This window comes from Papaver somniferum, chromosome 5, assembly GCF_003573695.1.
Source record: "Papaver somniferum cultivar HN1 chromosome 5, ASM357369v1, whole genome shotgun sequence".
NCBI classification, from domain to species: domain Eukaryota; kingdom Viridiplantae; phylum Streptophyta; class Magnoliopsida; order Ranunculales; family Papaveraceae; genus Papaver; species Papaver somniferum.
In genome coordinates, this window is record NC_039362.1 from 88,394,637 (window position 1) to 88,420,820 (window position 26,184).

At 37.8% G+C, this 26,184-nt stretch overlaps 1 protein-coding gene across 4 annotated transcripts; it reads left to right on the forward strand.

Annotated features, from left to right (window-relative positions):
- The first annotated feature begins 19,609 nt into the window (after positions 1–19,609).
- On the forward strand, positions 19,610–23,986 carry LOC113282143 (G-type lectin S-receptor-like serine/threonine-protein kinase At1g11330). Of its 4 annotated transcripts, none has more exons than XM_026531088.1 (9): positions 19,610–19,701; positions 19,934–20,068; positions 20,960–21,862; positions 22,000–22,107; positions 22,194–22,378; positions 22,481–22,691; positions 22,867–23,104; positions 23,222–23,372; positions 23,500–23,986. In XM_026531088.1, the coding sequence occupies exons 3-9, from the start codon at positions 21,046–21,048 to the stop codon at positions 23,809–23,811; spliced, it is 2,022 nt and encodes a 673-aa protein (XP_026386873.1). In that variant the 5' UTR covers positions 19,610–19,701; positions 19,934–20,068; positions 20,960–21,045; the 3' UTR covers positions 23,812–23,986. The 4 variants fall into 4 exon arrangements, with proteins under 4 accessions (XP_026386873.1, XP_026386872.1, XP_026386871.1 ...); XM_026531087.1 differs by lacking the exon at positions 19,610–19,701 and adding an exon at positions 19,709–19,842 and having other exon boundaries at positions 20,947–21,862; XM_026531086.1 differs by lacking the exon at positions 19,610–19,701 and adding an exon at positions 19,709–19,842.
- The last annotated feature ends 2,198 nt before the right edge of the window (positions 23,987–26,184 follow it).

The window sequence follows — 26,184 nt, forward strand, 5'->3', positions numbered from 1 at the left end:
AAAAGCCAGTGAGGAAGTGCCGAGCTGACTTACACTCGAATGGTCATTCGTACTCGGGGCAAAGCCAGTGTGGAAGTGCCGAGGTGACTTACAGTCGACTGGCTATTCGATACTCGGGGAAGTGGCAGTGTGAAAGTGCCGAGGTAGCCTAAGGGTACTGGTGGTTGGAAGCCAGATACCAAAGGTTGTTAAGATACGATTTCTTCTCATCCAGGTAACCTACTTACATCTGAAAGGTTACCCCCATCGCAGGTGGCCGTGACCACTTGCCCGAGTTGGTTGGTCGATAACCACTCGGGATTATCGGGCCTAGACCTAGGGCGACTATAACCCTTCCAATGAATCTAAAAGATAGTGATGAGATACCTCGGCTGGGACATGGCATCGGGCCCGATGACCCTCCTTGTTGAGTGTGTTCGAGAGAAAAGGCACTAATAACCAATACATGTGACATTAAATGCAGGTGCTTAACATAAACAACAAGATAAGACTGAAATTATCAAGAGAATTGTCAACACAGTGGAAAAGGCGGAAATTGTCAAGGAAAATAGAAAAGAAAAAACAAGCTTGGTGACGCAGCACCCCATTTAAAAGAAGTTGTTCAAAGAAGCATGGGACAAGTGTTCAAACAAATTACAACCCGCAACAAAGGGGAAATTAGTGGCGCAGCACTACAAAAGGCGTGATCAACTCCTTGGTGGAACAGCACCGGCCCCTTCCTTCGTCTGATCAACCTCGCGGCGCTTTTGCGCGATGTACTCGTTCACACCGGCCTTAATCGCCTCAGCTAGCTCGCTCTGATGAGCATTTATCTCGTCCACAATTTGCTGAGAAAGCTGCTCAGACCTCGACTAGGAGGCTTGGAGCTTAACCTTCATCTCATCTTCAGCCTTCTTCCACTGCTCCACCTCTTGCCCGAGGTTGTGCACATCTCGTTCCAGATCCTTAACGCGACCCTGCTCAGCTGTAACAGAGAATCACAAGCATGTTAGACAAGGAGTATAGCAGAATGCAGAATAAGAACAACAAATTAACTCGATCTAAGGTCACCCCAGCATACACCCCAGAGACCTGATAGGGTTGACAACACAGATTCTAACGACTCCACGGACTTGGACAACTCATCCTCGGCCTTAGAAAGCTTCAAAGTTAGCTCATTATAGTATTGTTCATTAAATTCATTCGAATGGAAATATTTCTTGTGATCGCTCCACTCGGCCCTCTGACGATTATAGGACAATTGTAGCATCGATACTGGGCTTGGGCCTACTCTAGGTCACTGGACAGCTTATCAAAGCCCTTGGTCCTTTCAAGAAGATCTCGGTTGGACTGTTCGGCCACAGCCTTTTCCATCAAAATTCGTCGCCGATCTTCATGAAGATCTCGATTTTGAAGCCTAAGGGAACCATTTTGACTCTCCAGATTATCGGCTAGTAACGTTTTATCACCAGCAAGTCTCTGAAACATCCCCAAGCGAGCCCGCAAGTTATCTGTCTCCTCGGGGACATACTCAAACAGGCGATATCTGTCCAATTCCTCTTGAAGTTGTTGGATCTCGGCCTCCTGTCGGTCTATATTCCCATCCTTATTGCAAATTCGTTGTCGAAGATTCTTCACAAGATCTTTCTCGATATCCCATTTTCTCTTCATAAGCCTATACTCCGAAAAAGCATCTAGATCTATACTAGATATTTCGGCTAGAAGAACAATAATTGACTCAGGATATTGGTACGAATAACTCAATCAACAAAACTATGTAAACAATATACCTTGAGCATCGGCGAGTTTGATCTCCAGGTCACGAGATCGTTCCTTCTCCTGCTGAAGAGCAGCCTCCAACTTCCTAATCTCTTGTCGGCGGAGTGCATCCTCCAACCTCGACCGACTCAACGCCTACAAATTTCATCCCAAGACGAGATTAGTAAGGCCTGAAAACATCAAAACGAAGAGTTCAGACAAACCACTTACCATATTATCAAAGACCGGCGCAATGTCAGGATACAGGGGCACGGCAGCAATCATCTGCTCATCAGTATAGGAGCCGAACTCCTCCGAGTGTAATGCGCCAAGAGAATCACACAGAGGGTCCGATATGGTAAAAGATGTGTGAACACTCGAGGAAGAACCAACATCCATTGGGGGCCGCTTTTGGAGCGATGTTTCGGTCGTCCCCTGAGCCCAAGGCTGCACGGTAGGAGTCACAATAGTAGTCTCCAAGGGAATCTCCCCTTCTTTCTGCCCACCACCATCCTCATCAAACAGCTGCTCGTCCCTGGATATATCGTCCTCATCATATTGATCGGGGATGTCGATCACGATGTCCGAACTTTTCAGCATCACTCCCTTCGCCGCCACTTCCCCCGAGGAGGATTACGCCTTGGAACCAAACCTTCATCACCAACAATATTGGACCCTCCAACATCTTCATCCTCGCGCCTAGGGATTTTCTGCACAAGGTTCAGCGTCAGGACACGTGAAGGAAAAAAACAGGGGCAAGTACATGTACTTAGATTAAAAGTTATATGTTTGTTACCTTCCCCTGGTCTTCCTCGACCCTTGTGCCAGCGCTCCTCTTCTTGGAAATAGAATCTGATTTGGTAGGCTCGCCCTGAGGTTTAATTTACGAAAATAAAGTAATCAATACCCTGAGCCGACACAGCAGGAATCGAAAAAAATGGAAAGAAAACAACATACCCTGTCATCATTAATCACCCAGAATGAGTAAGGCTCCGTAGGAAACTGAGGAGGAGGGAAGCTACCATGCAAAATCTGGCAGCGAAAAAGTAATGGAACCCGATCCCAGTATGGGTCATTAGTATGGCGAGCACGCTTGTTGGAACCTTTCCCTAGAGGATCAACATCCATCATCAATCGTTCAGCACCATCGGGCATAGACTTCAAGCGATGAGGGAAGGCAACAAAACCGGAAAGGTCACCATTGGTAGATGTCCCACTCCGATAGTTCGTAAGGAAATTGGAGACAGTATATTTGGGAGCATCCTCGGGCCTGTAAGTCGACCAATCGGCCGTATATCCATGACCCTCGCCCCGGTCTCTCCACTCATTCATCAGACGGAAAGTGTTGCCATTCCACTGGGTCAAGGCCCGAGGCGGATGAAGCTGCGACAACACCTCATAGTAGAAAGGGCTAGCAGGGTTATACAAAGGAAAGCGAAGGCCGAGCTCTAATTGACCACGAGTAACGATAACCGCCTCGGATGACTGATCATATATGTCGACATCGAACTTTGTCAATACACCCGTCTGGCCCGAGACCAGGGATACCTGGTAGTTTTGAAGGCCAAATTCTTCCTTCAACTGTTCAATAAACTCATTATCAGACAAGTCTTTTGAGACTCTCTTATCAGACCTACATGAAAAAGAAGGAGATTCATCAGGGAAAAGGGAATTTATAGCACGATAATCGTGATGGGATGGACTCTCAAGCCAAAACAGGGAATCGAGAGAACGACATCGCCCTCGGAGAAGGTACCACTCACACACCTTTTTTCGGTCATTGACGGAGAAGAAGAAGCCATGGCAAGAAAAACGAACAGGGAGATACGAGCTATGATGAAGAGAAAAGCAAAAGGAAGAACTAACCACAACTGTCGTGAATCTCACCAACAGAAACAACAAAGGAGAAGATTGAAAAGAGAAGAGAGTCACCAGAATTAATGGCGTCGGCAACAAAGGGAGGAAGAGAAGAAAGATGGACAACTCTTCGTTTCTCTGAAAAATGGCGAACGAGGGAGTGAGAACATAAGGGAGGATATTTATAGGGTACAACGCCTCAACCGATAGAAACGGTTACAAGTCATGAAGGAGAGTTAGTGAGAGAATGCATGGCGAAATTCCCAGCACGCTCGAGGACGTGGGAAGATGAAACGATTTTCTTTCCCTCGTGTCAAGCACACGAGCGAAAGAACGGGCATAAATGTAGGTGTAGATAATCCATAGGGCTAGGTGGCAAGATCCTAAGTTATGATACACCAAAGAGAAAAGAGCGGCGAAGCACAGGATAGAACCAAGTGGCGTAAAGAGCGAGGTATCACGTGGGTCGGACGTGATGGCCCAATAGGTGTCGGATGTGATGTGACCCTTTTCCTCTGACAGGTCGGGCGAACAATCATAAAGCACTCGGTTAGACGAATGAAGATGGTCAAACAAAGGAACGAGAAGAAAGAAGGGCGACATCGTGCTAACCAGGCCTCGGTCTCGGATGAAGAACTATCGGTCAAACCAGGAAGTCGGGCGATCAGTGAAGGTCCGATAGAGAACATCTAAAATGATGTAATGTGACCAACATTGTAATTCTGTTGTATGTCGACTTTGGCCTATAAATATAAGGGCAGGTCGAGAGAGAGAGGTAGGTTGTAAGGAGAGAGAAAAAAAAACAAGGCATTATACTTGAGTTGTGAGAGCTTCAATATTTGAGAAGGAGGGAGCAACTTGTAACCAAAGAAGAGAAATAAGAACATTCATCCTTTCACCCTGTGGACGTAGGTAATCATACTGAACCACGTATATCCTTTTGTCTACATTTGCTTGTGTATATTCACTTTGTGTTAAATCATTTTATACTTCGTTGGATGTAGTGTGTGGTTTTATGCCACTTCAACCTGCATAAGAATTTTGACTTCATGAGAGATTCTTCGGTTGATTGGCTTTGACTAGAACCGTAGTTTGTAGAAGTTGTTGAGTGAGCGATAGGGAACGAAGGCTCTTCAACCTTCAATCCCTTACTCCCTATTTTTCTTAATTAAGTGCGCTTCGTAATTAACTCATCGTGTAGAAAGTAGGTTAACTCATCGTCGTCGACATCAGACTTGGCATCTTCATGCCATCGTCGACATCAGACTTAGGTTAAACCGTGGCTTCTAGCGGTATTACGACACTGGTATTTTAGCTTTGTAGTATCTTGAGCTGGAGCTGCATCATCGGAGTAGCCACATCGTTGCTGTGAGGATCGGGGGCTCCATTATCTGGAAATGGGGCCGAAGATATATTATCGTGTTGATAGACCGAAGCTGCACCACTGGGGGTAGAACCTTTATCACCGTTGTACCAACGAAGGTTACACCTGCAACAACTTATTTTAACCTCTTGAGTCGAACAAGCAACATCATCGGACTGACTAGGGCTCTCATTGTCGTACCAAAACAACAGCATCAGTACTTTGATTCTAGCAGCAACAGCATCGGGTTGAGAATCAAATTTGCATCATCGCTGTTGGCTTTGGATCGTCCTTGGGCTCATCCAATTTAGCTCTTCGTCATCATTGGGATTGGACCATTGTTGCTGAGGTTCTGCTTCGTGATACTTTAGTCATTTATACCATCGTCGCAGGCATCGCATTAGTGCAGCGGCAACACTATACATCAGGTAGCTAATTGTTCTTCTTGGTACGGTCAGTCATCAGAACTAGTCCATCAAGGCTTATCTTCATAAGTTTAGTGGCATAAAACCACACACTACATCCAACGAAGTATAAGATGATTTAATACAAAGTGAAGATACACAAGGAAATGTAGACACAAGGATATACGTGGTTCGGTATGATTACCTATGTCCACGGGGTGAAAGGATGAATGTTCTTATTTCTCTTCTTTGGTTACAAGTTGCTCTCTCCTACTCAAATAGTGAAGCTCTCACAACTCAAGTATAATGCCTTTTTTTTTCTCTCCGTACAACCTACCTCTCTCTCTCGACCTGTCCTTACATTTATAGGCCAAAGTCGACATACAACAGAATTACAATGTTGGTCACATTACATCATTTTGACTGTTCTCTACCGGACCTTCACTGATCGCCCGACTTCCTGGTTTGACCGATAGTTCTTCACCCGAGGCCGAGTCTGTATCGCCTGGTTATCACGATGTCGCCCTTCTTTCTTCTCGTTCCTTTGTTTGACCATCTTCCTTCGTCTGACCGAGTGCTTTCTAATTGTTCGCCCGACCTGTCAGAGGATAAGGGTCACATCACATCCGACACCTATTGGGCCATCACGTCCGACCCACGTGATACCTCGCTCTTTGCGCCGCTTGGTTCTATCCTGTGCTTCGCCGCTATTTTCTCTTTGGTGTATCATAGCTTAGGATCTTGCCGCCTAGCTCTGTGGATTATCTACACCTACAATAAGCATGAGGACCGGATCTATCATGTGAACTTTGGATCGAAGCCTTATCTTCTTAGAGTGCTGGTACAAAGTACAAACTAGAGCAAAGATAAATCAAAGGTCTACTTTTAACTTTATTCACCCATAAAGACTGAGACATCAGTAAGATAAGGTACTACTTTCTGACAAGATAAAGACATAAAGTATAAAGTAGAAAAGATAAAGTAGTTTGACTACTAATAGACTCACCTCTGACAAATTTTCACCCTAGGAATAATGAACTTCTTTATTTAAAAGTTTATTTATTCTGAAAAGCACTTTCTCTTTTGAATTATTGAGGTAAAACGTGCGAGACTGCAATGAATATTCATTAAAAAGTGATATTTACTCCATCCATTTTCAAATCTGGGAAAAATGCCGAAACTTTCATTTTCTTTTCTTCTAAAAATAAAGCAAGAAATGAAGGGAGACAAAATGGATGCAATAGAATAACAATGCCGACATATATTCCGGCGAAGATCAACTAATGGTGAATATGCAGTTCAAACTGATGTTGTTTAAAAATTCCAAAGTGAGGTCGAGTTTTGAAGAAAAAGACCTAGTTTTTATGAACATTTTTCAAAGCTTTGGTTGCAAACTTCCAATTTTGTACGATTAAATGCAGATTAAAAGAGTAAGCATTTTCAGACCCACAAATGAGCTTCTCAGCACATCAGATGCTTAAAAGATAATGATTTTTTCAAGTAAAGAAGGGTATTGGGTTGTAAACCAACAGATCTGGTTTGAAATTACCAATCTCAATAATAAACAAGTTTAAAATAAAGGTTTCATTCATTTTTGCAAACAGTTGAAAGGCAGTTCAAGACTTGAACTCGTAATGGGAAAACAAAATTTCAAGTAACTGGGAAATCGTTCTTTTGAAAGCTAAACTCAAAGGAAACGATGGTATAATAATACCCATTTTATAGTGCACCGGAAGTAAAACGAAGAGAAAAATTAAGTACAGAAGAGTCTTTACTGAACTCTCAAAGAAATGGATAAATGGGTTTTATCAGATTGAAAATCACTTTCCAAAAAATTTATAAAGTACTGAAAATATAATAAATAGAGTTTTCAAATGGTAATCGTTAGATTTTTGTAATACCCAAGAAAACTTTCCCTTTGAAAACAAAGATTCAAGGAAAACTCAGGTGAAAAAATCAATGTCAGAAATTAGCGGAATGCTTAAGAGGCTAATAGGACAGGTAGAATAAATTATTTACCCATAGCCTGATTCTAGCGCCAAATTGTGAATACCATTTTTCTAGTATCACAACTGATTGATCAAAAATGATAAAACAGCAAGATATAAATTAAAATGACAAGAAAATGATGAAACGTAAGTAAATAAAAGATACATTCACACAAAGATAATTAACGTGGTTCGACAACGGAGTGTCTACATCCACGGGAAGATAAAAGCAAGTTTATTATGCTTTTGATCTGCTACAAGGTTGATGCACTCCATTAATGATGATGAAGTTCAGTGAAAGTTTCAGTAACGAAGGTATAACGAAGGTAGTACGAAGGTATAACGAAGGTAGTGAGAGATAACCCAGATATTACTCCTCTCTTCAGAGGCAGTGGATCTCTTACTCCCTCCATTTCTAGCTCCCAAAAATTTGTCCCCCCTTTTCACCTTATCTTTCTTGCTTTATAAGAAATGAGACACTAGTTTATTACGAAAATGACATCTTCTTAGATTCTAAGCTAACTCAGAACTGATGCGGTGTGTGGCGTTGTATGCTTGTGTACAGATGCGGCTTATAATCATCCTCCACGTGTCCAAGTATTTTATGGAGTACACAGAGATTGTAGTTCAGTAAATATCAGATCTAAAAATACTAATTTCATGTCTTTGTTTCAAAATAAATAAATTTAAATGTTAGATCCAACATCCAATTTATGATATTATTTTAATTTTCTGGTATGTTGATTTCATGCTTATATGTAAATTAGTCACAATAGAAAAAAAGGGAGGTGGTGGTGGTGATGATATTCTAAGATGACACTGATGGAGGATGGTTGTGGTGACGATGGAAAAGAAGAGAAGAGGAAGGAACAGTGATTTAAAACTCAACTGCGAAGTTGGTGGTGGCGGCGGTTAAGGAGAAATGATGGTGTTACTGGTGGTAGTAACGATTGTGGTTATGGTGTTGGTCGTGGTTCTGATGGTGTGGTAGTGGTGGCGGCGTTGCTGCTGCTACTGCTGGTGTAGGTGAAGAAATGAGGAGGTGGTTCTGGTGGTAACAGAGGTGGTAGTGACGGCATCTGGTGGTGGTGATTTGGTGTTGCTGGCGGTTTGATTTTTTTTTTTGGGTAAACAAAGTACTTCGATGTTGGGGTGGCGGTTTGAAGTTGAACTACCAATTTTAGATTTGATTTTAGATTCTGATCGTAAATTGTGATGGTGACGGCAGTTATCTGGTGGTTGTGGTGAAGGTAGTGATGTGGCGACGATTTTACAGGTGGTTTTATTGAAGTTAGCGATGGTGGCGGAGTTGGTGGAACCGGCAATAGTGGCGCGGCGAGGTGGAGATGGTGTTATGGTTGCGGTGATGGTGGTGCCGTTGTGTGACGGTGATGGTGGTGTCGGTGATGGTGAATGGTGATAGTAAATAATGACGGTGAGTAATGGTGTATGATGGTGGCGGTGGTTTTGCTGGTGGAGCTCGCTATGGTGGTGTTGATTCTGATAATGAACGATAGATAATCGGAATCTGATATTGAACGACTGATGATAAAGGATATGGTGGTCTTGTCATTTGCACATTGAGGGGTACTTCCGTCCAATGAAAAAGTAACCATAAATTTTCGGACGGAATTTTACCAAATCTTTTTATGAAATTGTTCAATTTCGTTAGGTTTCATTTAGCAAAAAATTTGTCATAAAAGGGACTCCCTCCCTACGGGCCCATTGGGCCCTTCGGTTGGTCGGCCCAATAATTCACTATCAATCAATAATTAGCAAAGTGCAAGCATGCTTAATACTGCAATTTTTCAGTGCTAATCGCAACAAGTAGCCCGAGCAGTGACAGTGACATAAGAAGAGATGAAATAAAACGAATAGTTCACTTCTGTGTAGAAATTACAGCAGTTCGTTAGAACAAGAGATCAATAACTAAGATAATAAAACAAGAAAATCGTCATCTAAGATTATAAAACGTGAATCATCCTTCCTAACTTTATTCTTTTATTTTTTCGTTTGTCGCATCCTTGATGGAAACAGACAAAGTTGTATTGTGTATATATATCCCAGTGATTCGACGGAGGCTTATGCATTCATATACAATCATTAACCCACTATTATTATTATCCCGATATACTAATCTGTCAGAAAAGAAAACGTGATCGAAGATCGTTGTACTACGATGACAGAATTGTAATGAAATCAAGATATATTTGTTATCAATTACCTGTACTACTAGGTCTACGAGATTCTTGATAGTTTTTTATGTGATTTTCTTTTTGCAAGCAAGAGTTCGTATTTCGGATTTATGGAGTAAAATTTTAGGTTTTCCAAAAATGAATAAAAGATAAAAAAATCCATCCCTGGAACCAAAAATTAATATTGCGTGGATACATGAAATATATTCAGATAAGTATTTTTGAAAATTCATCAATGTAGCTATGGTTAAGTACCCAGTTTGATGATATCACATCTCCATCATTCGATGAATGTGAAATCATGAATTCATTTTTGAACTCGCATTGCGAGTTCAAAATTCTTTTCTAGTTAAAAAGAGATCATGACCTAAAAAATCACTATGTACAGTCTAGAATTCTAATCTACTAACACTAACTCTAATTTATAATTTATAATTTTAATTGTATTAGTCCAATTTAAGTATCAACACATTACTAAGAGCAAGTCATGTGGGACTAGATAACTCTTCCCATTATCAGTCCATGTGGACAAACTCAATTCCGGACAGTGAAAAAATGAGTTCAATTTTTTGCGCACTCCTTTAAAGAGTGTGCACAGAACAAATTGATCATATTGGTTGATCTAAACCAACCGTCAACTATTTATTAAAAAGGATAAAATTGAATATTTCAATTCAATTGAAATTACAAAAAATGAAGGAGTCTATATCCTATCCTAAAATGTAGGGATTTCAAAATGGAAAATACGGTAATTAGTTTTACACGGATTTTATCCACACAAGCTTCCGCTTGATCATGGTTTGGTTGCTTGTAAAATTCCCGACTGATAGAAATCATGGAGACTATTTTACTAAGCTGGGTTTAATGGTTTGAATATGCTTGTTGGATGTATGAGTTACTGTCAGGGGCGGAAGCACAGGTTGACTAAACCTGGCTGTAGCCCCCCCTTTTTCTTACAAAACCTCACCAAGGTAGTAATTCACCCTTTGTCAAAAAAAATTTTATGAGTTTAGCCCACCAAACTCATCAGTTTAGTCCACCGATCACAGCTGTTTAGTCCACCATATTCATATATGTATTTTTTTGTTAGTATAGTAAGAAGAAGAAGAGGAATAGAGAACAAAAAAAGGAAGATTTAGTCCTTAGTGTGAAGTATTAGAGTTGCTTACTAAGTGTTTGTTTAATTGCTTCATAGTAGTTGCGTTATGTATTTGCTATACTGTTTCCGCAAAAAAAAAATTCATTACAGGACATTAACAATGCTTGGAACACTACTTGTTCTCTAATTATACTTTTGGTGAGTGATATAAAGCTGAACTTTTACAGTAGACAGTAGTCATCATCTTTATCACGGTATGTATGACCTAATATTTTCATACTCCAACATAAAAGTTCAACCTCCCAAACCTAAAGTATCAGGCATAGAGGGTACGAAGAAGTCATTGCACTACTAATGACCAAAAGAAAAAAAAAGAATGAAAACTTAACTACCCTACTTCAAACTATAGTTACTCTGTTGGGCAAGGGTTTCATATAAGCTTCATTTCAATCTCCCTTGTGTTTGGTTGGTATTTTCAGTCAAGAGTAGCTGCAAACTTCAACCAATAGTTACTTTGTTGGGCAGGGTCCAATATAAGCTTCGTTGCAATCTTCTGTGTGTAATCTTTGATTGGTATTTTCAGTCTCCACATCGCAGTATTGTATGTATCTAAGTCTCCGCAATTACAGTACGTTAAAAGCAACGCTTCTTCTTTGGTCATATATATACTTTGAAAACATGCATTTGATCCAGTCCAGTTAATCAGCCTTTTGTGAAGTGGAAATCTATTGCAAGGCATTAATCATGCATTTGGTCCTTATTTTATTAGTACTTTGAAGCTGAAGTGGTATGTGTTCTCCCGCATTTATTTGGGTGTGGCAAAAAAAAAATTTTAGCCCCCTCATTCTGAAAACCTGATTCAGCCACTGGTTACTGTAAAAAGTAAAAGCATTGGAAAAACTGATTGAACATGCTTAACTACTCGAATATGCTTCCTGAACTGATTTCATATCAAGGAACAAGACAGATTTTTCTTAGTACGGGATAACATTTAACTCACTGAACTAATTATGATTTACAAAATTAGTTGAGCGTTTTTTTTTGGGAATTTTAACAAACTGCCACACTTGCAAATCCCGATTCAAGAAAATGCCACCGTTTTATTCAGAGTTAATTAAATGCCACAACCGTTAAATATTCCGTCAGGGCCTACCAAACCGGTCTATATGCGTTGAAAAAGTCAAGAAAATATGTTATCATTCCCTATTTACCCTTCACAATCCTTAAAGACTTGTGAATCACTAATTAGGAGAAAGCAGAAAAAAGAATCTGAGATAGGAGAAAAGCATCAGCTGCTGCTATTATTGCCGAGAACTAGGTCGAGAAAAAAACAGAGAAATTGAGAGATGAAATCGAGTAAAAAATGAAGATGGGTCTGAGAATTAGATCTGTTGAGATTGTGAAGGTTCAAATTGAGGATTTGTTTTAAAATTGGAGGTGTTCTTGGTGATTCAGATGAACATTTGGAGTTGATGTTGTTGTCGATCTTTAGAAATGGAAGATGAAGAAGAATTGATAGGGTACAATGATGAAATTGAACTGAGCTACAGTCGTGGATAATTGAGAATAAATTGAACATTGGGTTTGATTTTCCGATAGAGATCAAGATATTGATCTGATGGATGCTGTGATGATTGTGGGTTTGAATCAAATCGAGAATTGGTTAGAATTTTGTGATGAAGCAAGAATAGTGATGAGATGGTATCAAAATCAGTTTTGTGAAACCTACATATAGGATTTGTCAAAATTATTTCTTAAAGTTTTGGGAAATAATTTTAGGGTTCGTCAAAATTATGTTTAATTCATAGTATTCAGGTTGTTTTAAGAATAGGGTTTAGCTTGATTTTAATTTTTTTTCCAGTTTCGTATGTTAATTAGGGTTTCTAATTGTTTTTTATTGTAAATTGTTTTGATTGTGATGGTTGTCGTGATGAAGCAGTATTGGTGGCTGATACTGGTGGTGATGTCATGGCTTGGGCCATGGTTGCAGGTGATGGCAGGTTGAAGAAGGAGTTGCAGAGACTGAACTGGTTGGTGGTAATGGAGATGTATGATGTTGGTTCCATGGGTTTGGTGACATTTTTTCTGATAGGTGTTGAATGAAACTGAAGATGGTTTTCCAGGGGATATATGGCTATAAAATGGTAGAACTGTCATGGGATTGAATTTCCAGGTGTTTCGGTGAGTTTAGAAGCGCTAGAAATTTCAATGTTACACCAAGATGAGAATGGCACATTAGGTGTTCGATAAAAGTCCTAAATGGTTTTTTCTTCACCTCTTCAAGCTCAGTTTCTACCAGTTGAGCCTGTGTACAAGGTGGTTTGTGCTTGGTTAATGTCACAGGAGCTGCAGGGAGTTGATGTAGGCTCTTGAGATGAAGCAAGAGAAAATGACTGCGATGGTTGGTGATGAATTTCCATGGAACTGAAGTGTTGCTACAGAGTTCCATGGGTATTTGGTGACTTACATGAATGCTAGGACAGGTGACATGACAGTGTTGATGCTGGAGAGTTTTACTGGTGTATATTGCAGGTGCAGTGAACCCAAGAGCAAGGAGGAATCGGTGATGGATTACGGATGGGTATGATGTTGTTGAACTGGACACGGCGAGATTGCAAGCGAGATGAGTAACAGATGTGCTGGTAATGAAATTGAATTGGCACTGTAAATGGTATGAAGAGATGTATGTTTATGAGATGAAATGGTGCAGCTGGTATTGTTGCCGCTGCAGTTTGGTGGTAGTTCTGATGTGTTTGCAGGAAGAGATTGCTGGAAATGAAGAAAGGAGGTTAAGCTGGCCGTGGTCCCGGTGAAGCTGAGTATGCCAGATTACAGGGTGATGGCTGGAGTAAATGGAGTTGAGATGTTTAAGCAGAGATAGAGCTGTAAGCTGAGAAGATTGAGCTATGAACTGATGGTGAAGGCTATAAGAAGTGTAAGAAAAGAAGGGAACTGCCAAAATAAGGAATGGGTTTGGTGAGTTGGTGACAGATTTGAGGGTGTATATGTCTTTTACTAAGCTGGATAAATGCCACCTATGCACTAACTGATGGCAACAGTTTTTTTGAATGGAAAAGGTCAAACGTGTGGCATTAAATAAACTCTGAAAAAAACGGTGGCATTTTCTTAAACTGCAAATTGGAAGTGTGGCATTTTATTAAAATCCCCTTTTTTTTTCTGAAGAAATTTTACCTCGGATATTTGTATGATTAAATATTCTATACTAGTTTTGTAATTCATGTATGACTGCTACTTCTTCCATATTCACTAAGAGATCACAAACCACCATTTGCTGCCTAGCCACGGCCACTTTGAAGTTTATTGTTGCACCGGTGATTCGGTGGATAACTAATCAATTTAATTCATTTCTGAGATCACAATATTTAAGGTTATAATATATATGTTTTTCTCTTTTTAAGTTTTCAATTGAATTAAAATAAAAACAATTTAATAATTTAATAGGTAATTTGCAATCCGTTTAGTTCAACCAATATGATTAATTTGTTTTGTGCACACTCTTTAAAGGAGTGTGCACAAAATTGGACTCTGAAAAAATAGACAACTTTATTAGTGATTTTTGAACTAGTATTTTTTCTATATAAATAAATACTTATTTTTAATTAAATTGATAATTATCATATAAATCTGAAAAATGGGATCCGCTTTATATTATAATATTGTTAAAAAAATTTATCACCTAACTAAAGTAATTATTCAAAGATAAAAAAATATCATAACCCGGCACCTCTGGAAAGCTAGATGTAATTGGGTATTTAGAAGGAAAAGCAAAATAGTACTGCTACGATTAACACTATAGTTAAATTCATGAATGGTGTTTCTACTATTAACGATCCAAGTTACAGTCTATTTCAAGCTTTATATTATAATTCAACGTGCGATGAATGTCTTGATATACACACTTTGGGGAATAGATTCGTGGAAATAAAAATTTGTTACAATGTAAACATTGCCCTGACCATGATGGATCCTATTTCCTCTTCCTAGATCCAATGGATGTCAACTGAGTATCCCTAATCACAAGAATTTCCAAGAACCTTTTTGTGCTGCAGTCAAACGGTGCAGAATTGAAAAAGATAAAAGAAACATGTGTATTAGTTTTTCCCTCTCATTCACTTGGACAGAGTTTCATGTGGGAAACTAAAAGTCCAACTTCTGAACACTACTTCTCATTTGTAGGCTTATTAGGCCAAGCACTATGATGAGAGGCTTCTCTTAGCTATAGTTTATTTAAAGCTAAGGGAAATGAGTCCAAAGCCGACCTCATTATGATGTTGTGACATCCCTTAACTATATTATACAGAAACTCAATTTTCGTATAAATAGTGACAAAAGGATACTGAGTACTCGTGTAGTGGGAAAAAAAGAGTGAAAATTATTAAAAAGAGTGAAAAGAAAAAATATTCGCGTTAAATAGGGAAAACCAGAAACTGATACTGAATTACACGGAAACTCGGCTTCCGTAAAGTGAAAAAGCAAACGGATAGTCAGACTGCGTGTGATTTCTCTATGCTGTAAAGCTCATTAGATCTGATCAACTTTGTAGGGTAGCTAAGGGATATCCCTACTCTAAAGCGATATGGAAGACCATAGTAGTCGCATTTCATTACAATTAAGCTATAACGTAGAGAAATCATCAACCATTGTCCTTGGCCGTCGTGGAGCTTGAGCTTTTCTCATTTTCAATAAATTAGAGGGTTTAAATTTTTCCACAAACAGTGCCATAAGGAAACTCACTTTCCGCTTCTTTCTTCTTTTATTTCCAAATTTTATTTATAGATAAATATTTGTTTTAGGTAAAATTTTAGAAAAAAAAATGGAGACATAATAGGAAAAAATGAATTGTAGCAAATAAAAGAATTACGAGAGAAATAGTAGGAGTAAAAAGAGGTTAAAACAAAATACGGAAACTCATGATCCGTCTAAAAATCACAACTAAGTTTCCGTATGGATTAGAAAATGGAAATTGATTTCCGTAAAGCAAGTTTTCAAATCGCTTAGCTTAAAAATGGAATAGATCGGTTCCAGTCTTTAACTAAGTCACGAGAATTCGCGACACTAAAACAAAGCGAAAGAAAATAGTAGGGCTCCATAGTAGTTGGATTTCCTACATTTAAGCTTCAACTAAGCGGAAACACCAATCATAGTGTTTGGCCTTAAAAGCAATGTAAATTTGTAAATATGACTATGCTTAGTTTATGTGCATATTTTGGTTTACTTAATAGTTTATGTAAAAATTTTGGTTTACATATGAGGATACCAGATTTTTTTTTATGTGCACCAAGGAGTAACAAGAAGATATGGTGTGTTTCATTTCAGATATGGCCACCGACTGGTTTGAAGAAATTCTAGACTCTTTCTTACCACCCACCTCCGAGTCTTTCGCTATAGAAGTCGATTATCTTTAATGGTTCTCTTCTTTGAATCCCACAATGTAACTAAGTACAGTTCTTAACGGACGTGTGAAAAACCACATGAAAATCGTTTTCTTCCCAAAATAGGCCTCAATAGGGAAATTGAAAACCCTTTCCATGGAAAGGTGGGTCCTAGTTGAATGTCATGGGACCCAACAAAATCAAAATCTGTGAGAGAACAGTTTTGGTTCATTAAGAATTTTTGTCTAATCATATAGTACGTAGCTTACTGGACCATGTGGATGCACACACTGATTTTCATCCTACAAGTTTGTTGGTTACTAAGTTTATGTTCATTTTATGTTCACTTAGGATGCTAGTATTTATCCATGCTAATCAACTAACGTTTCTTAATGGCTTATCTCCCAACTTAATGTAAAAAAAATGATGATGTTGTTGGTGATAATGACCATTAGGAACCACGGCACTGAAGCTATTGTAACCTTTCTGATACATATAAGTATATGGATTTAGGTTCAGAATAGAATACCTATTACCATTGGTACTACCATTGGTGGATTCTATAGGCTTAATCCTCTGCAGAATCAAGATCAGAGACGAATTACCTCGCAGTAAAAACCCGCGTCAACAATTTCACACAACAAAGACCATATTAATTTCCTTTTCATAAAGTGAGAAATCAGGCATGTTCCGTTGTAAAAGTATCCATACTTAGCTCTCTAAGTTTATAAATAAACGTTACACCAGTCCATATCTTGGAAGTATTCATTAAAACATTCAGACAAATCAGCAAAATCTAAGTTGAAATTCCCACTCCTCTCTGAAACGCTTCGAGTTTGGTAATTAAGATATCGAAAATTCCCTATGTTCTCTCTCTGAACTCATCTAATGAATAATTTTCTTTCCCTATCTGGTAAGGTTTTGTGAAACTTTCCATTTCGATTATCATGCCTTCTATTATCTGCTCGAAAAGCTTGTAGTCTTCTATTTTTCTTTCGATCAGTTGTGAGATCCCGCTACAATTCAAATGAACCATTTCTTCCTCAGCTGTCTCGTGTTGTAATTCATCCACTTCTGGATCCACCTCAGCCTCCATCTATTGTAGATCATACTCAAATCCATCTAAAGATTGTCCAAAGTTGCAAATAAGGTCTGAAAGGAGATCTTTTGTCATCAAATGTATGTTCTTCTCCATCATCCAATCTTTATGTTCTTTTAACATAGCATCTTTACAAGTGTTGAAAATATCCAATAACAAAAGTTGATCATTTTTTCAAGTAGTAAAACTATAAGATATAATAACCAGTATGACAAACAATACAAATAAGAAAACAGTGAAAAAAAAAAAGAAAATCAACTCACGCTGGACATTTTTATTCTTAGTCTGTGATATTTGACTTGGTGCCTCAAGCAATATGCTTCAATACACTTTCCGTCAATTTCAACAGCAAGGCCTAAAAACAAAAACACTATTTACTTCGCATAAAATAAAAAGATTAAATCATGACAAATTAATGTTTGTGTAGCGACCACATAAGAATATGAGACACTATTTACCCTGCGGAATTTCAAGTCTTGCCATACATCATTCTTTGTGATGTAACCATGACGTTCTACTTTAGTTTCCAAATATTCCAAAAATGGGATAAAGACGTGTGTTTTCTGTTCATATGAGTAGGTTTCCCAATTCAATAGAAGCTTATCCATTAGTAATCGTAGCAGAAGCGTATAATTTTGATCAAAGATCCAAAAGACAATAAAAACTAATGTGAGATCCAAAAGACAATAAAAACTAACGTGAGAATTGTGTTTCTCTACAATATTATTTGTGCCTTCTTATATAGGCTTCAATAATTTCAAACATTACTAGGATTAGAAAAGGAAATCAAACTAAACTAAGAAAATAAAATCCTAAATTAAGAAAGAAAAACTAGGAAAAAGAAATCCTAATAGGAATTAGGAACTAGATCTAGGAAAAAGAAATCCTAATAGGAATTAGGAACTAGATCTAGGAAAAAGAAATCCTAATAGGAATTGTAATAGGAAATGGAGAAGTAGGAAATATCATATGGTCATAGAAATAATATATTAGGATGAGTTTGGTCCAGTTGACTCAGTCAACTGTCTGTTTGTTCCTTTTTAGAAAAATATATTATAGTTTGTTCCAAAAAATCATAGTTTTGTCCTAGGGTGATGTCATGGATGATGTAAATGTCATCTTGTAGTGGCATAAATACCCTTATATTATTGTTTGGTCCTAAAAAATAATGGTTTGGTCCTAAGGTGATGTCACACCTTTGTTTTTTTCTCTCTCTTAATAAAAATAAATAAATAATAACTTCAAATTTAAATATCTTTTGAACCATATGTCCAAAAATGATAAATTTTATATATTCGGAAAGCTCTCGACGATAGCTTTCCAACGAGTACCATTGTCGTTATGTTTCAGAGCTTTTAATTTTTGCCTTATTTTTTAGCTATAAAATAAACTATTATATGAGTTCATTCTATAAAATGAACTACTTTAATGAACTATTATACGAGTTCATTCTACAAAATCAACTACTTTAATGAACTATCATGCTAGTTAGTTCATTCCAAAAAGTGAACTCTTTGGATTAAATAACATACGAGTTCATTTTACAAAATGAACTACCATACGACTTCATTCTACAAAATGAAGTGGTACAATGAACTATTATTACGAGTTCATTATACAATATGAACACCTATCACGGGTTCATTCTACAATATGAACTACCGTTTACGAGTTCATTTTATAAAATGAACTACCATAATGAACAACTATTACGAGTTCATTCTACAATATGAACTACCATTTTTAATTACTAGTACAAGTTCGTTTTACAACATGAATTATCAATCCTACAATATGAACAACTATTATGAGTTCATTCGAAATTAAGAACATCTATCACGAGTTCATTCTTCAATATGAACTATAATAATGAACTACCATTGCGACTTCATTCTTCAAATTGAACAATTACTATGAGTTTATTCTACAAAAAAAATTGCTAGTGTATACGAGTTCATTCTACGAAATGAACTGCTAGAACTAGAATGAACTACCATGTTATAAAATAGTGTTCATTCTCGGAATGAACTACTATTATACCGAAAAAAATTAAAAGCTCCGAAACATAGCGACAATGGTACTCGTTGGAAAGCTATCGTTGAGGGCTATCCGAATATATAAAATTTATTAATTTTTGACATATATTTTAAGAGATATTTAATTTTTAAACTTTTAAATATTAAGGTCAGAAAAAGAGAGAAATTATGAGAGAAAATAAACAATATAGAAAAACCATTCACGTGAGGGGGAAAAATAAGAGAGAGAATGGGTACTTTAGATATTTTAATAATAATAGACCAAATGTAAAATGTGATTTCTGAAAGAACAAAATAGACATAGTACCACCTACAAAGGACCAAACCATATTTTTACGAACGGAGAACTAATACCAATTTTTTACCTATAATTTGGTGACGTCATAAACACTCAAAATGACTGTACATGGTGCTGCCGGATGAAAGTTGCTCAGAAATAATTTTTTCCTTCCCCTATTCACACCCACCATTCGCAACAGAGAATAACGGAGAATACCCCCAAATCAGTGCACATAGAAGAACATCAAAAGGTAACGATTGTATCAAACATTTCAAAAATCTCAAATAACATATCAGAGAAAATAATCAACCCCAGAATCAACAAAACCCCTGGGAAAAAAAACCCAAATTTCTGCAGAATCAATCAAATCCAGATGTGGAACGAGAGAGAAGTGAATGACTAACCTGGTTTATTTATCTACTTTAATCAAGCTCATTTGTAAACTAAAATTGCGAGGCTAACAAAATTTCTGTGTAATGCAGGTTTTTGATCTCTGGGTTGTAAAGCTTCATGTATTTGTCAATTGCGAGGCTAACAAGATTTATGTTCCCAAGCTTCATCAGTTTGGGAACAGAACAAGAAATGTCATAGAACTGTGGTGAAATTCGTATTGTTTGGTATGTTTATGCATTTTGGTTCTTCGAAATTCTTGTTCTTTAACATTTGAAAGCAACTTTTGAACATTTATTTTCAACATAAGTAGTTTCTTCCCAAACTGATGAAGATCATAAAGTGGTTTAACTCTTCTGATGAGTGTGACTGGATGTGGAACCATAGCTTTATTGATTACTTGGTTTCTAATCTAAGCTGCATAATTTGACTTCTTGAATCCAATGGATACCAACTGAGTATCTCTAATCACAAGAATTTCCAGGAACCTTTCTATGTTGCAGGTCAAATAGTGCAAAATTGAAAAGAGTTAAAAGAAACATGTGTATTAGTTTTGCCCTCTCATTCACTTGGACAGAGTTCCATGTTGGAAAGTAAAAGTCCACCTTTGGAACACTATTTTTCACACTTGTAGGCCTATTAGTTGAACTTGAGCTTTTCTCATTTTCAATAAATTAGAGGGTTTAGTATTGGTTCATTATTTTGTTGCTAGTGCAATATGAACACTGCACTTTTACCCTTTTTTGTCCTCTCACTAATTTTATTTTTTGCTTTACACAAATCCTGCTTTGCAATTGATAACAATACCATTACAGTAGCTCAATCTGTTGTTGACGGTGAAACTATAACTTCTTCCCCCGATGGAATCTTCAAACTTGGCTTCTTTAGCCCTTCTAATTCTAGCAGTCGTTATGTCGGAATTTGGTATAATAACATTCCAGAGCAGACCATTGTATGGGTTGCCAACAGAGATAACCCAATAAAAGATTCTTCCGGAGTTTTAAGTATAGCCGGGGATGGGAATCTTGTGGTTTTGGATGGGCGTGGGATTGTTCTTTGGAGTACTAATCTTACTAATGTTGCCTCTAATAATACAATGGCAAAGTTACTGGATACAGGGAATCTGGTTTTGCGGGATGTGGAGGATGACGAAAAGATCCTATGGCAGAGCTTTGAAAACCCCACAGACACATTCCTGGCAACGATGACGCTTGGTGGCAGTAGGAGGACTGGCAAGAGACAAGGGCTTACATCATGGAAAAGTGAGTCTGATCCATCAACTGGCATCTTTTATCTTGGGCTAGAGCTTACAGACATTCCTCAGCTGGTGATTTGGAATGGATCTAAACGGCATTGGCGTAGTGGTCCGTGGAACAATAAAAACTTCATTGGCACCCCTGCAATGCCGTCTGCTTATTCAAATGGATTCTTTATTAGCAACGATGATCCAGAAGACAATGTCTATTTCAGCTTCAAATTTACAGACAATAGTGTCAGAAGATTTGCTCTGAGTCATCTTGGGGAAACATTTGGAGAGGCTTTGATCGAGAACAAATGGAAGCAATTTTGGTCCACCAATAAGAATAAAGAGTGTGATGTCTACGGAAAGTGCGGTGCTTTTGGAAGCTGTAATATTTTGGAATCACCAATTTGTAGTTGTTTGAGAGGGTATACTCCCAGGTTTAATGATGAATGGAGCAAGGGAAATTGGTCAGGTGGGTGCTTGAGAAAGAGCAAACTCAAGTGCAAGAGAAATGAAACTGGTAATAGCAACAAAGGGGTGAAAGAAGATGGTTTTGTAACGATGAATAATATGAAAGTTCCTGACTTTGCTTATTGGTTAGGGAGTTCCTTGAACGTCGAAAAGTGTGAGCAGGAGTGTTTAAACAATTGTTCCTGTTTAGCTTATTGGCATGATAGTGGTGTTGGCTGCTTGACATGGAGTGGAAATTTGGTTGACATCTCCAAGTTCTCTGAAGGTGGGGTTGATCTTAACATTCGAGTAGCTCATTCAGAACTCGGTAAGCAGAAGAATTTCTATTGGCTGGTTTATATACAATCTGAATCACATGGAGTAGCTGAATTTGAATAGTAAAGGTTTCGACTTACAAAGGGTAGAGAGAAATTCTAACCTTCTTTTTTTTTTTTTGAAATGCAGATAGGAAAAAGAATACAAAGGCAATTGTCATAGCCAGTGTCCTTATTGGAGCATTTGTAATCGGTGGGTGCACATACCTCTGTTGGAGGTGGATGACAACACAAAAAGGTACTAATGCTTAACTTTTAGCTTTAAAATGCCTGGAACATACAATCTTTGCCAGAACATGAACTTACAGTTCAGTATTAAACCAGGAAAGCAGAAGAAAGACATGGAAACTTCATTATTCCAGAAGGACTACGAATCTTCGGATCCAAATATGCTTACTGCAGACAATCCAGATCTTAATTTTTTCAAATATGAGACTCTAGCTATTGCTACAAACAATTTTATCGGAGCTAATAAGCTTGGCGCAGGAGGTTTTGGTCCAGTGTACAAGGTAGATTCTTGTTCTTAGACTTTCTGATTTAACATTATAAGCTGACAATGATTTAACCTGCTATTTTCCAAGCTGGCAATGACTTTACCTGCTTATTTCTAGGGAACATTAGCGGATGGGCAAGAAATAGCAGTGAAAAGGCTCTCGAAGGGCTCTGTACAAGGTTTGGAAGAGTTTACGAATGAAGTTATAGTGATCTTAAAACTCCAGCACAGGAATCTCGTTAGGCTGTTGGGTTGTTGTGTCGAAGGGGATGAAAAGATGCTGATATATGAGTACATGCCTAATAAGAGCTTGGATGCTTATCTTTTCGGTATGAAATTTTCTACCAATTCCACATAGTCATTCAAGAATTTATGTTCACTCATTCATCAACTGCTTTACATGAAAACACATTTAATGCTTGATAATATTATGTTGGCTCAGCAACCAAATTCTTCTTTTCATACAAGTTGTATTTCTTATCAACTCGTTATACTGTGTATCAGACCCCGCAAAACGAGCACTCTTGGACTGGAGAAAGCGATTCCAGATTATCGAGGGAATAAGTCGAGGGACTCTCTATCTTCATAGAGATTCTAGATTAAGAGTGATTCATAGAGATCTGAAGGCTAGTAACATTTTGCTGGATGAGCAGCTGCATCCAAAAATCTCAGACTTTGGTATGGCAAGGATATTTGGTGGCAATGAACTAGAAGCAAATACTATAAGGGTCGTCGGTACATAGTAAGTAATAAATCTTTAAGTCACCATCTTTATGATATTGCTAGTTTTTGTTTTCAACCCTTTAAAGAATTCCAATTTGTAATCTCATTTCATGCTCTAAAAATAATGTAAATGCAGTGGATATATGCCCCCTGAGTACGTTATGGAAGGACAATTTTCAGAGAAATCTGATGTTTTCAGTTTTGGAGTGTTGCTATTGGAGATTGTGAGTGGAAAGAGAAATAGTAGTTTTTACTACGAGGAGACGCCGTTAAGCTTGTCGGGATATGTAGGTTCCTGGTTTAGTCTCAGTTACTTCATCCATCTATCGTTCACTCTCATTCTTTAAGCTAATTTATATATATGTGAACTTCCCTTTAACGCCTACACAGCTGATAGTTTTGTTATCATTTCAGGCATGGCAATTGTGGAATGAACAGAAGTTGCAATCTTTTATTGACCCATCTTTGTTGTCTGAGCCAATTTTCGAGGCCGGAATTTTGAGATGCATCCATGTAGGGTTGCTGTGTGTTCAAGATTTCGCAAAAGACCGGCCGAATATGTCTACCACACTCTCGATGCTTGTTAGTGAAATTGCAGTTTTGCCTATCCCAAAACAACCTGCATTTATGGAACGACGGATATCTACAAACTCAAATTTGCCCGCGAAGAGCCAAAATGCATGGTCTATAAACAACTTGAGTATAACGAATGTCGAGGGCCGTTAAAGTAGCAATATTGGTGATTATACCTTACATTTAGGCATTTGCTTGTATAGTTTGGCGTATTTTGAAATACTGTCCATTCCTTGAAATGTAATTACTGACTGATATGTGCATGCAAATTTGAACCATGTCTGATACGAAATGTTACTCAAAGTTTGGAGTATGTTACTTGCTAAAATTTGTCCATGCCGTCTATTGATGAATCTACTTATTGCTTCATTTTTTTTTATTTTTTTTTTGTTGCCTGAAAACCTCAAGACTCGTAGACTTCTGCTATTTCTTCATAACTTGTGCAACTAGGCCTAGCTCATATATCCACTATACTGCATTCAGAAAATACTCTTACACTAGTCACTAGATTCAACTGTAAATCATAAATAACAGTAGATTCAACTCTTGGGCTTATTAAAATAGGATACTTGAACTTGTAAATCAAACTACAATTGAAAAGGAGTAAATAAATATATAACTAGACTAGAAGTCTAGAATGAAAGCTGAGAATTCACATGATTTTGAACATAATTTCAAACCCAAGTTTACTTCATTCTAGACATCTCAAACAAATAACCACCCGTTACAACTAAAAGAATAGCTCATAGTCATAGCACAAAAAAGCAAAGACAACTTAAAAATAAAAAACTAAAAGTAAAGAGAATGACAAGACATCCCAAAAACTTCAACCAAAGAAGAACATGAGAGAGCACCGCCAAAATACAGGACCAAATGGATATAAAAAGATATTCTTTCTTTTTTTTCTGATCGATCAAAGAGAATAGATTGAAAGTCACACAAGCCGTTTGCGGGCGAATACAATTGACAAAGAGCGAAAAGCTCACAAAGATAGCAACAAAACAGAAACAAAGATAAAGAAGAGTTGCAAGCCACAATAAAGACCAGCCTGTTGACACAACTAAAAAGACCATTGCCTATTAACAACTAGCATATTCATCAACATCTTCTATAGTTAACCCATCGTGATTTTTTTCGAGATCGCTAAACATTTCATCACGATTAGTCTTTAGAGGCGGAAATTCTAAGCCACATAGAGAACCAAAGTCCATCATCTTATTTGCCGAAACTTTTTTAGTAGGAAGTTTTTTCTTTTTTAAGCTTGAAAGAGTACCAATTGGAAACATACCTGTACCTTTGGATTTGATACTCAATTTCATACCAATTCCTATCATTGTCTTGGACGATGTTGGTTTTGCGATTCTTACCTTTGAATCTTCAGGAGCTACCTGGGAAGTGTCTGCCTCTCCTTCTTCTTCGAATCCATGAAACCTGTGGGATTCAAAACCAGGAGGAATGGCGCGATCAGTAGACGAGGTGCTTGCACTTCCAACTTTCTTTTTGTCGGCGCATTTCTTTCTTTTAAAAGAAACCCATTCACTAATAACCTTTTCTTGTTCAATTACCTCTTCTTCTTCTTCTTCTTCTTCTCTATTCTTATCAATAGCCGCATTCAAAGGAGTCTTTTCTGCCACCACCTTACAGCCACCATCCACAATATCCTGAATTTCTGGGGTTTCAGTCAAAATTTCCTTTTTCCCATTTTCCAATTGGGGGGCACTGGCTGCTACATTCACAATATTTCCTTCTGGAGATTCACCCTGATTCTTGTCACCAACTTCACACTCCAATGCTTTTGACTGAAAATTCTCATGAACTTTGCCATGATTCTTAGGTGTCCCACCTAGGTTTTTACTTTTTTGTGCAGTTTTTAGAAGAATGTCCAAAAACTTTGCACACTTCGCACTTAGGTGGTTTCCATTGATACTCAATAGGCATTTCCAAAGAAACCTTCCTATCTATCATTAAAGGTATACTCTCTGGGTAAATGTAGTCTACATCTACCTCAACACAGACTCTAGCATATGATAACCTTGTCCTATTTAGCGTGTAATCGTCAACTAGTAAAGGCTTCCCAATGAAACTAGAGATAAGACTCAACCCATCAATATCCCACATGTGCATGGGAACATTATAAATCAACACCCAAATGGGTACTGACCTAATGCTAGCAATTGATGATTCTAGCAAACTCGACCATGGTGTCACTGTAAAAAGACTTTTTGAGATGTAAAAAGAGCCTAGTTCTAACACTCTTCTACGATCATCATCATCATCCTTAAACTCAAAAACAAAAGCACAATTTCCATGTAATTTGATGCTCCCTCATTCTTGAGTTTCCAGTGTTCTCTTACAGCTTCTTTGACCGCTGGAAAAGATAATCTTTTTCCGACGCAGAAACCAACAACATAATCTTCACAGCGTTTAATTCCTGCCGAGAAATCAACTGCTGCATAATCTACCACCTTCTTGCCATATAGCTCAATAGAAGGAATGAACTTCATAGGAGGATGAGGGGTAATTGAC